This window comes from Crocuta crocuta, unplaced genomic scaffold, assembly GCF_008692635.1.
Source record: "Crocuta crocuta isolate KB4526 unplaced genomic scaffold, BGI_CrCroc_1.0 scaffold469, whole genome shotgun sequence".
In the NCBI taxonomy this organism is placed as follows: domain Eukaryota; kingdom Metazoa; phylum Chordata; class Mammalia; order Carnivora; family Hyaenidae; genus Crocuta; species Crocuta crocuta.
In genome coordinates this window covers 874,086-886,838 of record NW_027531907.1, presented here as the reverse complement: position 1 = coordinate 886,838, position 12,753 = coordinate 874,086, and the positions used below count along the sequence as shown (strand labels likewise).

General features: G+C 40.7%; 1 protein-coding gene across 2 annotated transcripts in view; it reads left to right on the top strand.

Annotated features, from left to right (window-relative positions):
- The window catches only part of CYFIP1 (cytoplasmic FMR1 interacting protein 1), a 143,476-nt gene that overhangs the window by 104,176 nt on the left and 26,547 nt on the right, over positions 1–12,753 (top strand). For both annotated transcript variants that reach the window (XM_077774609.1, XM_077774608.1), the window contains exons 24-26: positions 6,793–6,936; positions 9,730–9,820; positions 10,913–11,043. In XM_077774609.1, the coding sequence (XP_077630735.1) occupies positions 6,793–6,936; positions 9,730–9,820; positions 10,913–11,043 (366 nt within the window). The remainder of the gene's footprint in view (positions 1–6,792; positions 6,937–9,729; positions 9,821–10,912; positions 11,044–12,753) is intronic.

Here is a 12,753-nt window from a genome sequence, read left to right as displayed (position 1 = left end):
AATGATTATATGGCTTTTATCCTTTTACATATTGATGTGATGTATCACATTGATTGATTGTGAATATTGAAGCACTTTTGCAGCCCAGGAATAAAATTGCACTTGATCGTGGTAAATGACTCTCTTAATGTATTGTTGGATTCAGTTTGCTAGTATTTTGTTGAGAATTTTTACAAGCGTGTTTATCAGGGAAATTGGCCCGTAGTTCTCTTTTAGTGGTGTCTTTATCTGGATTTGGTATCAGGGTAATGCTGGCTTCATAGAATGAATCTGGAGAATTTCTTCCTTTTCTATTTTTTGGAGTAGTTTGAGAAAAATAGATATTAATTCTTTTTTAAATATGTGGTAGAGTTTGCTTGTAGAGCCATCTGGTCCTGGACCTTAGTTTGTTGGGATTTTTTTTATAATGGATTCAATTTTTTTGCTGATAATCAGTCTGTTAATGTTTTCTATTTCTTCCTGTTTCAGTTTTAGTAGTTTATATGTTTCTAGGAATTTATCTGTTTCTCTAGATTGTCCAATTTGTTGGCATAAATTTTTCATAATATTCTCTTATAATTGTATTTTTATGGTGTTGGTTATTTCTCCATTCTCATTTGTGATTTTGAGTACTTTCTCTTTTTTCCTGATAAGTCTGGGTGTAGGTTTATCAAATATGATGATCTGTTCTATGTTTTGTTGTTGTTCTTTTTCATTTTTATATATAATTTATTTCTGCTCGAATCTTTATTATTTCTCTTCTGCTGGGTTTAGGTTTCATTTGTTGTTCTTTTTCTAACTCCTTTAGGCATAAGGTTAGGTTGTGCATTGGAGATATTTTTCTTGATTCTTGAAGTAGGTCTATATTGCTATAAACTTCCTTTAATTTCCTGGTTGATCCATTCAGTGTTTAGTAGTATATTCTTTAACCTATGTGTACCTGTGGTCTTTTCCAAAGTTTTTCATGTGGTTGACTTCAAGTTTCATTGCGTTGTGATCAGAAGAGATGCATAGTATGATCTCAGTCTTTTTGTACTTATCGAGACCTGATTTGTGACCTATCCTGGAGAAATAACAGCCAACACCACAGAAGTACAAACAATTATAAGAGAATATTATGAAAAATTATATGCCAACAAATTGGACAGTCTAGAAAAAATAGATAAATTCCTAGAAACATAAATGCCCCATGTGTACTTTAAATCTTTTTTTAATGTTTATTTATTTATCTTGAGAGAGACAGAGAGCCTGAGCAGGGGAGGGGCAGAGAGAGAGAGAGGATACCAAGCAGGCTCTCCACTGTCAACGCAGAGCCCAATGTGGGGCTTGATCCATGAACTGCAAGGTCACGACCTGAGCCAAAATCAGGAATCAGACACTTAATCAACTGAGCCATCCAGGTGCCTCGCCATGTGCACTGTAAAAGAATGTATATTTTTCAGCTTTAGGATGGAATGTTATGAGTACATCTGTTAAATCTACCTGCTCCAGTGTGTCATTCAGAGCTATTGTTGCCTTGTTGATTTTTCTGCTTGGATTATCTGTCCATTGATGTAAGTGGGATGTTAGAGTCCTCTCCTGTTTTTGTATTGTTATCAAGGAGTTCCTTTATTTTTGTTGTTTTATGTATTGGGTGCTTCCAAGGTTAAGGCATAAATATTTACAATTATTAGATCTTCTGGGGTGCCTGGGTGGCTCAGTTGGTTGAGTGTTCGACTTTGGCTCGGGTCATGATCTTGCGGTTCGTGGGTTCCAGCCCCACATCGGGCTCTGTGCTGACTGCCAGCTGAGAGCCTGGAGCCTATTTCGGATTCTGTGTCTCCCTCTCTCTCTGACCCTTCCCCTGCTCATGTTGTCTCTCTCTCTCAGAAATAAATAAAACATTTTAAAAAATTATTAGATCTTCTTTTTGGATACACCCCTTAATTATGATATAGTGACCTTCTTTATCTCATGTAACAGTCTTCAGTTTAAAATCTAGTTTGTCTGGGGGCACAAGCTGTCCAAATCTTGATCTCAGTTCAGGTCTTGGTCTCAAGAATCTTGATCTCAAGGTCATGAATTCAAGCCTCACATTAGTCTCTGCACTGGGTATGAACCCTACTTAAAAAAAAAAAAAGCGCTTTGTCTATAGAAGTATGGCTACTCTGGCTTTCTTTTTAAGGTTCATTTGCATGATAAATATTTCTCCATTCCTTCACTTTCTCACTTTCAATCTGCAGGTGTCTAGGTTTAAAATGAGTCTCTTGGGTGCAGCGTATAGAGAGATATTGTGTTTTTTTTGTTTTGTTTTGTTTTGTTTTATCCATTCTAACACCATTTCTCTTTTGACTGGAGTGTTTAGTCCATTTACATTCGGAGTAAATGATGGATATGTATTTACAGACTTTTTTTTTTTTTTTTACTTGTTTTGTCATTGTTTCTGGGGATTTTCTCTGTTCCTTTCTAGTCTTTATCACTTTCGATCTTTCCTTCCCACTCAAAGAGTCTAATATTTCTTGCAGTGCTTGTTTAGTGGTTACGAACTCTTTTAGCTTTTGTTTGTCTGGGAAACTCTCTCTCTTCTATTTCAATGATAGCCTTGCTGAATAGAGTATTCTTGGCTGCAGATTTTTCCCATTCAGCACTTTGAATATATCCTGCCACTCCCTACTGGCCTGCCAAGTTTCTGTGGCGAGATCTGCTACTAACCTTCTTTGTTTTCCCTTTTAAGTTAGGGACTTCCTTTGTCTTGCTGCTTTTAGGAATTTTTTCCTGAGCATTATATTTCACAAATTTAACTACAATACGTTTTGGTGTTGGCCTACTTTTGTTAATTTTTGATGCAGCCCTCTGGTTTTTAAAGCCAAAATTTATGGATATTAGTCCTCTCATGTGAGCTCCCTGGTGCAAGAGGACTTTTTCTCTGTCCTCTTTGCATACTTAGTTCCCTCTCTTTTGTGGGCAGGCTCTGTCTGCCTCTCTGACCATCCTAACATTTCAGATGCAGCTTCTTCTCTGCGTTTCATTGTGGAGTTTTTTCTCACAGTCTTTAGTTACCTCTCCATCTTACTGATTTGGAGATGGAGCGTATTTCATTGAAAACGTGGGATGGGGTAAGTTCAGGGTCCTCTTCCTCCACCATCTTTCCTAGCTCCTGAAACCATTAGATTTCACTAACAATTTTCATGTTTTTCTTTTGAAACAGTAGAACTTACCAAGCAAAAACCTCACACCAAATTCCAGCATTTAAATGCACATTGTGGTTCTTTGAGGAGGAGTTGGGAAGAGGGTATATGTGGTCTGATGATCAAAATAATGCCCCTTTCAGGTGTGATTGGGGGTTGTAAGGGTGGGCACAGGAGACACTTAGCAGTGTTTCCAACCTGGTCAGTGTTGTATTTGAAAATTGTTTTCAGTTTTTCTACTTTCTGTTTTTGGGTCTTAGGACCACCCACACATTTTGATTCTCCAGAAGGACTCACAGACTCATCTATACTCACAGCTATAGTTCATTATAGCAAAAGGATGCAAAGCAGTAAGGGAAAAGATGCATCAGGTGTGACTGAACCTGGTGAAGTCTACCAGTTGTCCCTCATGGGGGTTGCTTGGGATGTGTAGTTTTTCTGCCCAGCGAAGAGAAGTCCACTCAAATGCTCCAGTCCAAGGCTTTCACTAGGGCTGGTACATAGGAATATGCCACCTATGTTGACTGTTCACAGTTACTGAAATCCCAGAGTCCCCAGAAGGAAAAGAGCCCACCATAAATCACAGTTTGTACATATAACCTAAACAAGTTTATTTAGCATGGTTAAATGCCCCAGTGGTAGAAAACAGCCTTATTGGGCACAGGTACCCCAATGTTTATAGCAGCGCTGTCGACAATAGCCAAAGTATGGAAAGAGCCCAAATGTCCATCGACATATGAATGGATAAACGTAGACACACACACACACACACACACACACACACACACACACACACACTGGAATATTACTTAGCAATCAAAAGAATGAAATTCTGCCATTTGCAACAACATAGATGGAACTAGAGGGTATTGTGCTAAGTGAAATTAAAGAAAGGCAAATATCATAGGACTTCACTCATATGTGGAATTTAAGATACAAAACAGATGAACATACAGGAAGGGAAGCAAAAATAATATAAAAACAAGGAGGGGGATAAAACATAAGAGGCTCTTAAATATAGACAATAAACTGAGGGTTGCTGTAGGAGTTATGGGTGTAGGGAAGGGCTAAATAGGCAAGGGGCTTTAAGGAGGAAACTTGTTGGGATGAGCACTGGGTGTTATATCTAGGGAATGAATCACTTAATTCTGCTCCTAAAATCATTATTGCACTATGTGCTAACTAACGTGGATGTAAATTTAAAACAAAACAAAACAATAATATTCCAAAGGGTGAATTCCCAGGAATTGCAAGCAGGCCTGCTATGCTGGTTCTTCAGAATTCTCACTTTTCTGATATGGTTTTCAATGTATGTAGAGAAATATTTAAGACAATGATTAAGGGGGTAGGAGAAGGATACAAGGAACCTAAATGGAGGCGAGGTTGGTACACTTCAATCACAGTGGTAAAATGTTGCTAACAGTGGATTATAATTAACTTATACACTGCATAAGACCTAGAACAACCACTAAAACATCCATGTGAAAAAATAATCTTGAAACTATAGGTCAATCACAGTGGAATTCTAAAAGATGTTTGAGTGACCCAGAGGAAGTCAGGAAGAATGAAACAGACCCTACTTAGGTATCAATAATTACATATGTATAAATGTGCCAAATGTAAGTGAGATGTCTAAATACAATTAAAATACTGAGAGATAGGCAGAGTGGATTTTAAAAGTTGATTGAGCAAGACATGCACTTCAAATTAATGATATAGGTAGGTTGAAAGTGAAAGGATGGATTAAGATATACCATGCATGGGGCGCCTGGGTGGTTCAGTCGGTTAAGTGTCCGATTTCATCTTAGGTCATGATCTTGCAGTTTGTGGGTTTGAACCCCGCATCAGACTCTGTGCTTACAGCTCAGAGCCTGCAGCCTGCTTCGGATTCTGTATCTCTCTACCCCTCCCATGCTCATGTTCTGTCTCTCAATAATAAATAAATGTTAAAAAAAAAAAAAATATACCACGCAAACATTGATCAGGAGAAAGGAATGACTCTATTAATATAAGATAGAGTTTAAAGCAGACAATATTAATCTGGGGCCAAGAGGGACTTTACAGAATAGGGTCAAGCCACCAAGAAAATACAGCAGTCCTGTTTGTGTACCAAACAATAGAACTTCAAAATAGTTGAAGCAAATACTGTACTCACATGGGTGAAAGGAAAAATGAACGACTCCACAATTATAGTTGGGGAATTCAACATTTCTCTCTTAGTCATCAGTAGACAGAAAATCAGCAACAGTAAAGAAGTAAACACCATCAAGCCAGCAGTAAATTATTGACATGTGTAGAGCACTTCACACAACAAAAGCAGAACATACATTCTTTTCAAGTGCCCATGGGGCTTTCCCCCAGATAGACCATATTCTGGGCCATAAAACAAACCTCAAGAAAATTTTAAAAGAGTTGAAATCATACAATGTGTTCTGTGACCACAGTGAACTCAAAATAGAAATCAGTAGCAAAAAGGTGATAAGAATAATCCAAGCATTTGGAAATTAATACTTTCTAAATGATCCATGGGTCAAGAGGAAGTCTCAGGGAAATGTTTAAAAAGACAACCAAACTGGGGCGCCTGAGTGGCTTAGTCGGTTAAGCATCCGACTTTCGCTTAGGTCATGATCTCGCGGTTCGTGGGTTTGAGCCCCGCGTCGGGCTCTGTGCTGACTGCCAGCTCAGAGCCTGGAGCCTGTTTCAGAGTCTGTATCTCCCTCTCTCTCTGACCCTCCCCTGTTCACGCTGTCTCTCTCTATCCTAGAAATAAATTTAAAAAAAAAAAAAAAAAAAGACAACCAAACTAAATGAAATGCAAATATATCAAAATTTGTGGGATGCAGCTGAAAAGTGCTGAGAGGAAAATACACAGCACTGAATGCTTATTAGGGGTCTCCCTGCTGAGTGTGCTTCTGTGTTCTTTTTTTTTTTTTAATTTTTTTTTAATGTTTTATTTATTTCTAAGAGAGAGAGAGAGACAGCGTGAGCAGGGGAGGGTCAGAGAGAGAGGGAGTCACAGACTGAAACAGGCTCCAGGCTCTGAGCTGGCAGTCAGCCCAGAGCCCGATGCGGGGCTTGAACCCACGAACCTCGAGATCATGACCTAAGCGAAAGTCGGACGCTTAACCGAATAAGCCACCGAGGCACCCCTGTGCATCTGTGTTCTTAAACAAGCTTGAAGGTTCCCTTCTAAAGGAAACCACCCTGATTTCCTTTCTCACCCACTCATTCTACAAGGGCTGCTGTCCCAGCTCCCTGTGTGTCCCTGAGATCAGTGTCTGTTCCCAGATGTCTCCCCAGGAGACTGGGAGCAGCTCTGAGGAGAGAGCAATGAAGATGTATTCATTTCTCATTCCAGGACCTTAAACTGGCAGTTTGATAAATCTTTGAAACCAAATGGCTTTGTTTTCTTTTTTCTGTTTTAGGAAGCTTGCTTGTCATGTCTTTATGTTGAAGATATAAATACCACTAAGGAGAGTCTAACAAATTCTCTGAAATTCTCCATCTTAAGGACACTGTATTGAATGCATCTTTGGTGCAGCAATTTTTTTTTTTTTCTTGGTGCAGCAATATTTCACCTTGGGTGCATAGTGACCACATTGAAAACTCTGGATTTCATCAAGCACTTATATTCTTTATCCCTCAGGCTTTGAACTTGGCCTACTCTAGCATTTATGGCAGCTACCGAAACTTTGTGGGGCCTCCGCACTTTCAGGTCATCTGCCGGCTGCTCGGCTACCAGGGTATTGCAGTGGTCATGGAGGAGCTGCTGAAGGTCGTGAAAAGCCTGGTATGTTTTCCTTGATATGTTTCCTTTACACAGTGCAGTGTTCTGTACCCAATTCTTTTTTTTTTTTTTTTAATTATTTATTTTGGCGAGAGTACAAGTGGGAGAGTGACAGAGAGAGGGGGTCAGAGGATCTGAAATAAGCTTTGCACTGACAGGCTGACAGCAGTGATCCTGATGTGGAGCTCGAATTCAAACACCATGAGATCATGACCTGAGCCATGGTCAGGTGCTCAACTGACTGAGCCACCCAGGTGCCCCTGAACTCAGTTCTAATGTGGGGAGGGGGATTTTCCACCCCACTGAGCAATTCTCTGATACCAACTGGGTGTCCTATAATTCAACTCAATTCTAGCACTGTCTACCTGGAAATAGCATCAGATCTTACAGATTAAGGGCTCTGACCCACAAGATTGCCCTGTGCCCACCCCCACTCAATCTCAAGTCTGATTTGTCACCTGTGCCTCTGACCCACTGGCTGTAAATCAGAGGTTTATATAGCCCCCTCCTTGGGTTCAATTAATTTGCTAGGGCAGCTCACAAAACTCAAGAAACTAGTTTACTCACCAGATTACCAGTTTGTTACAAAAGATACAAATCCACAGCCAGGTGAAAAGATACCTTAGGAGAGGTCCCAAAGAAAGGAGCTTCTCTCCTTGTGGATTTTGGAGCCCCTCATAGTGGCCTGTGGAACTGTTTTGGTTCCCAAACTGTTAAGCTCTCCAGACCCTACCCTATTGAAGTTTTATGGGCGTTTCAGTGCATAGCCACAATTGATTAAACCACTGGCCTTTGGTGACTGACTCGACCTCCAACCCCTTCCCCTCCCCAGAGGTCTAGGAGTGGGATTAAATGTCCCAAATCCAACCATGGGGTTGGTTCTTCTGGCAACCAGCCTCCATTGGTGGGTGGCCTCCAAAAGTGACCTTATTAACATAATAAGAGACACTTCTAAGGCTCTCAGGATAATTTGAAGGGATTTACGGCCTCTGTGTCAGGAATAGGTACAAGACAAAATATATATTTATTATAAATCATAGTATCACACACAGCCTTGAATTCACTGGGGTGGAAAAGCCAGCGGGGTGGTGGGGGGAAGTGGGGGGTCTTCCCTCTGTGTCTGAACTGTTCAGTTTAGCACTACTTTTGACCATATGTAGCTTTTCTTTTTTTCTTTTTTTATATTTAAACTTTTAATTTTAATTTCTCCCCCAACTGTCTTAATTCAAGAGAATAGGTCCATGTTATTTTAACTAATTCGTAGAAAAAGTTAAGAGGCTGCTGGGTGGCTCAGTCAGTTAAGCCTCGACTTCAGCTCAGGTCATGATCTCATAGTTTGTGGGTTGGAGCCCCATGTTGGCTCTGTGCTGACAGCTCAGAACCTAGAGCCTACTTCAGATTCTGTGTGTGTCTCTCTCTCCTTCTGCCCCTCCCTTGCTTACTGTCTGTCTCTCTTAAAAATAAATAAACATTAAAAAATTACAAAAAGAAGTTAAGTACCAAAATACAGCTTTCTTATAAAGGACCACTACTATTGTCTGAGGGAAACATGAAGGCATTATGGAGAGACTGTTTTAGTTGGCAAGCGTCTGGGCAGGGACAATTGTATGAAGATTCCTATTTCTGATTGTGAAATGGGTCTCCAGGAGACATTTATCCTGGGAGATATGGAGGAGAGCCTATTGGCCATGAGGAGCTCTGAGCTGTCTGTGGGGTAGAGCCTAGCAAGAGGGATATGGGCTCAGCTATGAGGCAGTAGTGTGGGCAGGGTCCTGCTGCTGTTCAGACTTCTGTTATTCAGTGATAGCTGGTTGTACCTGGAAAGTTGATGGTGTGCACCCCTGTTCTGGGTGTTGAGGGTTAAACTGTGAATAAAGGATTCAGACACTCATCCGTGTAACTTCAGATTGAAGTCAGAAGTTCTATGCAGAAGTATTTTATTTAAGTCTTTTGGAAAGAGAAAGCAAGAGAATGATACATGTAGACTAACATGGATTTAGTTTTCTATGTGTTATTTCTATTAACTGAGAAAGAACTTTATAAAATCTTAATCTTTAATCTTTTTTATTATTTTAATCAACTTCCTATGATTGAGCCCATTTCTTTAAGATTTTTTTTATTGGCAAATACAGACTTTCAGATCGTTCCCATATATAAAGCTGAATTTATGGTCACATAATTAAAGTAGCAGTCCATCAAAGAGTTGATAAGATCATTAACAACGCAAAGCAAAAGCTGACAGAATTCTAAGAGGTTGACAAAATATACAACATTTTTGGATCAGAAATCAATTAGAATATATAAAAGTTGGGTCTTTTGACACAGTCATGAGCCCATGACCCACTCAGTCACTGCTAGGACCCGCAGCTAGAACCTTTGCCCCAAAACACATAACTTGTAAGGTATAAGGCACATGAGGTAACACTGTCCAGTGTTGCTGCTATACCAGATCCATCAGAGGAATACAGAAACTGCCCCATGAGGATGTCACTTCTTCAGAGCTGCCACACTCAACCACTGTTGGATACAACTAGAGCTCCTTTCCGTCCCACTGTCATACAGTGGGACAGGCCACTTGTCTCCTAAAAGAAGAATTGTGTTTTAGAAAATGTATTTAGTTACTTCTATAAAGTCACTCTGGTGGAGGTGTCCATGGATAGGATTTCCTTTCTCAGCCAAAGTGATTCTCAGCCCTAGTGATTAACCATGTGTTTACTAAGACTCCCTTTTAGAAGCCCCATGCACCATTCACAACCGGTGGTGGTCAGTGGCTGATGTAGCCTCTCTCTTCTGCAGCTGCAAGGCACGATCCTGCAGTACGTGAAGACGCTTATGGAGGTGATGCCCAAGATCTGCCGCCTTCCCCGGCATGAATATGGCTCTCCTGGTGAGTGTGGGCACCTCCCTGGTGGTGTGGTACGGAGAGAACAGCATAAACATCCAGACTTGAGTGCAGGAAATCAAGTCAGAAATTACTGATAAGGATAGGATCTGCTTTCCCCAGGTGGGAGGAAGTCAGGAACCTAATCAAAGCCTGATTGTTTCCAGTGGAACAAACAAACCAGCTTTTCTTTAGGGAGCAGGTGTGTTAGAATTGTCACACTTGGGTGAGAAAGATATGGGAGAGAGCGGCAGTGCCCCCTAGTCACTAATGGGTAATGGGGCTCTGAACTCTGTGCCCTCTGACTCCTGCACAACACTGGGACCCTGAAGATTACCAACCAGGGAAAGACAGGGAGCTCACATGCCATGTCCAACTGCCCTGGGATCCTTGCAAAATGGCAGTTGGGACCTGATAGTTGAGATGAGGTGTTTGAAAAGTGTAAAGTCTCTTTGTTCTTTGTAGAGTTGTTTTGGCCATTTTAGGTCTCCTGCATAACCACATAAATTCTGGAGTCAGCTTGTGGAGTTTTGACTGGTCAGCATTTGAATGTATAGATCAAATTAGGGACTCTTAACTTTCTTTCCAGTTTCTATGCCTGGTGTCTTTTTGTGCCTTTATCACAGTGTGCGAGATCTCCAGGACAGTGATGAAAATGTGTTGTTTTGCTTTGGAGCTCAGGGAGATAGAATGCATGTTCCACCACTGAGAGTTATGACATTAGCTACAGGGTTTTTGTAGATGTACTTTAGCAGATTAAGTACATCCCCTTCTATCTATGCCTAAGAAGGGATAATGAATTTTATCAAAACCTTTTCTGCCTCTGCTGGAGATGATGATGTGGTCTTTCTCCTTTATTCTTGTAATGTGCCTCCTCCAAAGATTTAGGATTGATAGAGAAAGAGGCTTTGGAGCTGAGGCCCAAGGCCCAGGTGTTGCAAGGAAGATGTTGGGATCAAGGGACACATGGCCATCTCCATAGCAGGCACAATGGCAGTGTCAGAGATGTTTCATGACCAACACAGTTGCTCCCAACCATAGAGCTCAGGCTGTGCCTGCAACCTCCCCAGCCCCTTTACTCACTATCTGCTACTACAGGCATCCTAGAGTTCTTCCACCACCAGCTGAAGGACATTGTTGAGTATGCGGAGCTGAAGACAGTGTGCTTCCAGAATCTGCGGGAGGTGGGCAATGCTGTCCTCTTCTGCCTGCTTATTGAGCAGAGCCTGGTGAGTGCTCAGCCTAGCCAACCCTCAGGCCATGCAGAGTCATTACCCACAGGTGATGGAAAAAAAGCATTTTTTAGAGACTTGATTTATTAGGGTTACTTAATGGGGGTAAAAAGAGAGTGTTATAAAGCACCATTTTTCTTGTTTTTGAATTTGTTTCCTGCAACTGAAAAACAAAAGTACAATATAGTTCATTGTTTAAGAATGTTCTACTATGTGAACACTGTGGAAATATTTTATTATGTAGTATTTGCTACATCTAAAGAAATGTGACGTATATGTAAGGGTGTAAAGCACTGCTGCCCAGGAGAGCTGTTTGCATGATGGAAAGTTCTGTATCTGAGGCTGTTGAGCACTTGAAGTGTGGCTTAGTGTGAGTGAAGAACTGATTTTTAAGTTTTGTTGAATTTTAATTATTTTATGTTTAAAAAGCTACATATGTCCCATGACTACTGTGGTGGATAGCATAATAGAGCAAATACTGGAAGCTTCTCTCCACCGATTGCTTCCTTGTGGTGTCATTTAGCCTGTCTTGCAGTCCCCTCATGACAACTGACCATTCTGCATTAGAAAACTTAGTGACTGTAACATAGAGTTGCTTGTGGCTTTACTTGCTTTACTCTGGTTTTCTCTCTGTGTGACTAAGGAGGGCATCTTCATTTGTTGCTTGTTCTTCCTATTCTATTAAATCCTCCATTGTGTCTTTTGCCCATTCTTCTCTGGCTTGTTTATCGAAGCTCTTTGCATATCCTTTGTGTGTTACATGCATTGCAAATACTTCTCCCTGTTTGTGGCTTGTCTTTTCACTCTGATAGTGGTGATTTTTTTTATAAGCTGATACTTAATTTGTTTTTCTTTTAAGTTTATTTACTTTGAAAGAGAACATGTGCAAGTGGGGGAGGGGGAGACAGAGAGAGAGAGAATCACAAACTGACAGTATAAAGCCCACCCCAGGGTTTAAACTCAAACTTTGAGATCAGATTCAGACGCTCAATCGAGACACCCAGACAGCCCCCTTTTCATATCTTTTTAATGAAGTTCTTTCCTACCAAGGGGGATCATAAAATACTCTTTTATATATTCAACTGAAAGTTTTAAGTTTTGCTTTCTAGATTTAGGTTTATACTCTGTATATAAGAGTAGATGAAGTTTCCTTTTTTCTCTATGGGGCTAATCAGTTGTCTCTCCTCTAGTGGCTGAAGAACCCCTCCTTTCCTTGATGATCTGCAGTGTCACTGTGTCTTCTGCCAGGTTTCTGTGGATGTACTGGTCAGTGTCCAGGCTTTCTGCCATGTCCCATTTCTCATATTTCTGTCCATGGCATAACAACATGTTGTCTAATTCATGATGACTCTCACTTAAGTCTTGCTACCTGACAGGACGTGTTCCTTTACCATATTCTTCAAGGGTATGTTGCTTCTTCATACATTTTTGTTTTGCTTAAAGTATCAGCTTGCCAAATGTATTGAGAAGATATACTGACATTTCAGTGTTAATTGTGTTGCATCTCTAGACATGTTTGGGGAGATCTTTTGCTATGTTGCTTCTTAAAGGAGTCTCTTGTCTTCAGGACCATGGGAGCTTGCCAGAGTCAGGGTCATGCTTTATAGTGACAGGGACCCTGGTACCCCTATACATTTCAAACTGTGACAGCCAGACTACCACACTTAAAGGGCTGAGCCACTGGATTGGCCACCTTATACCTACATT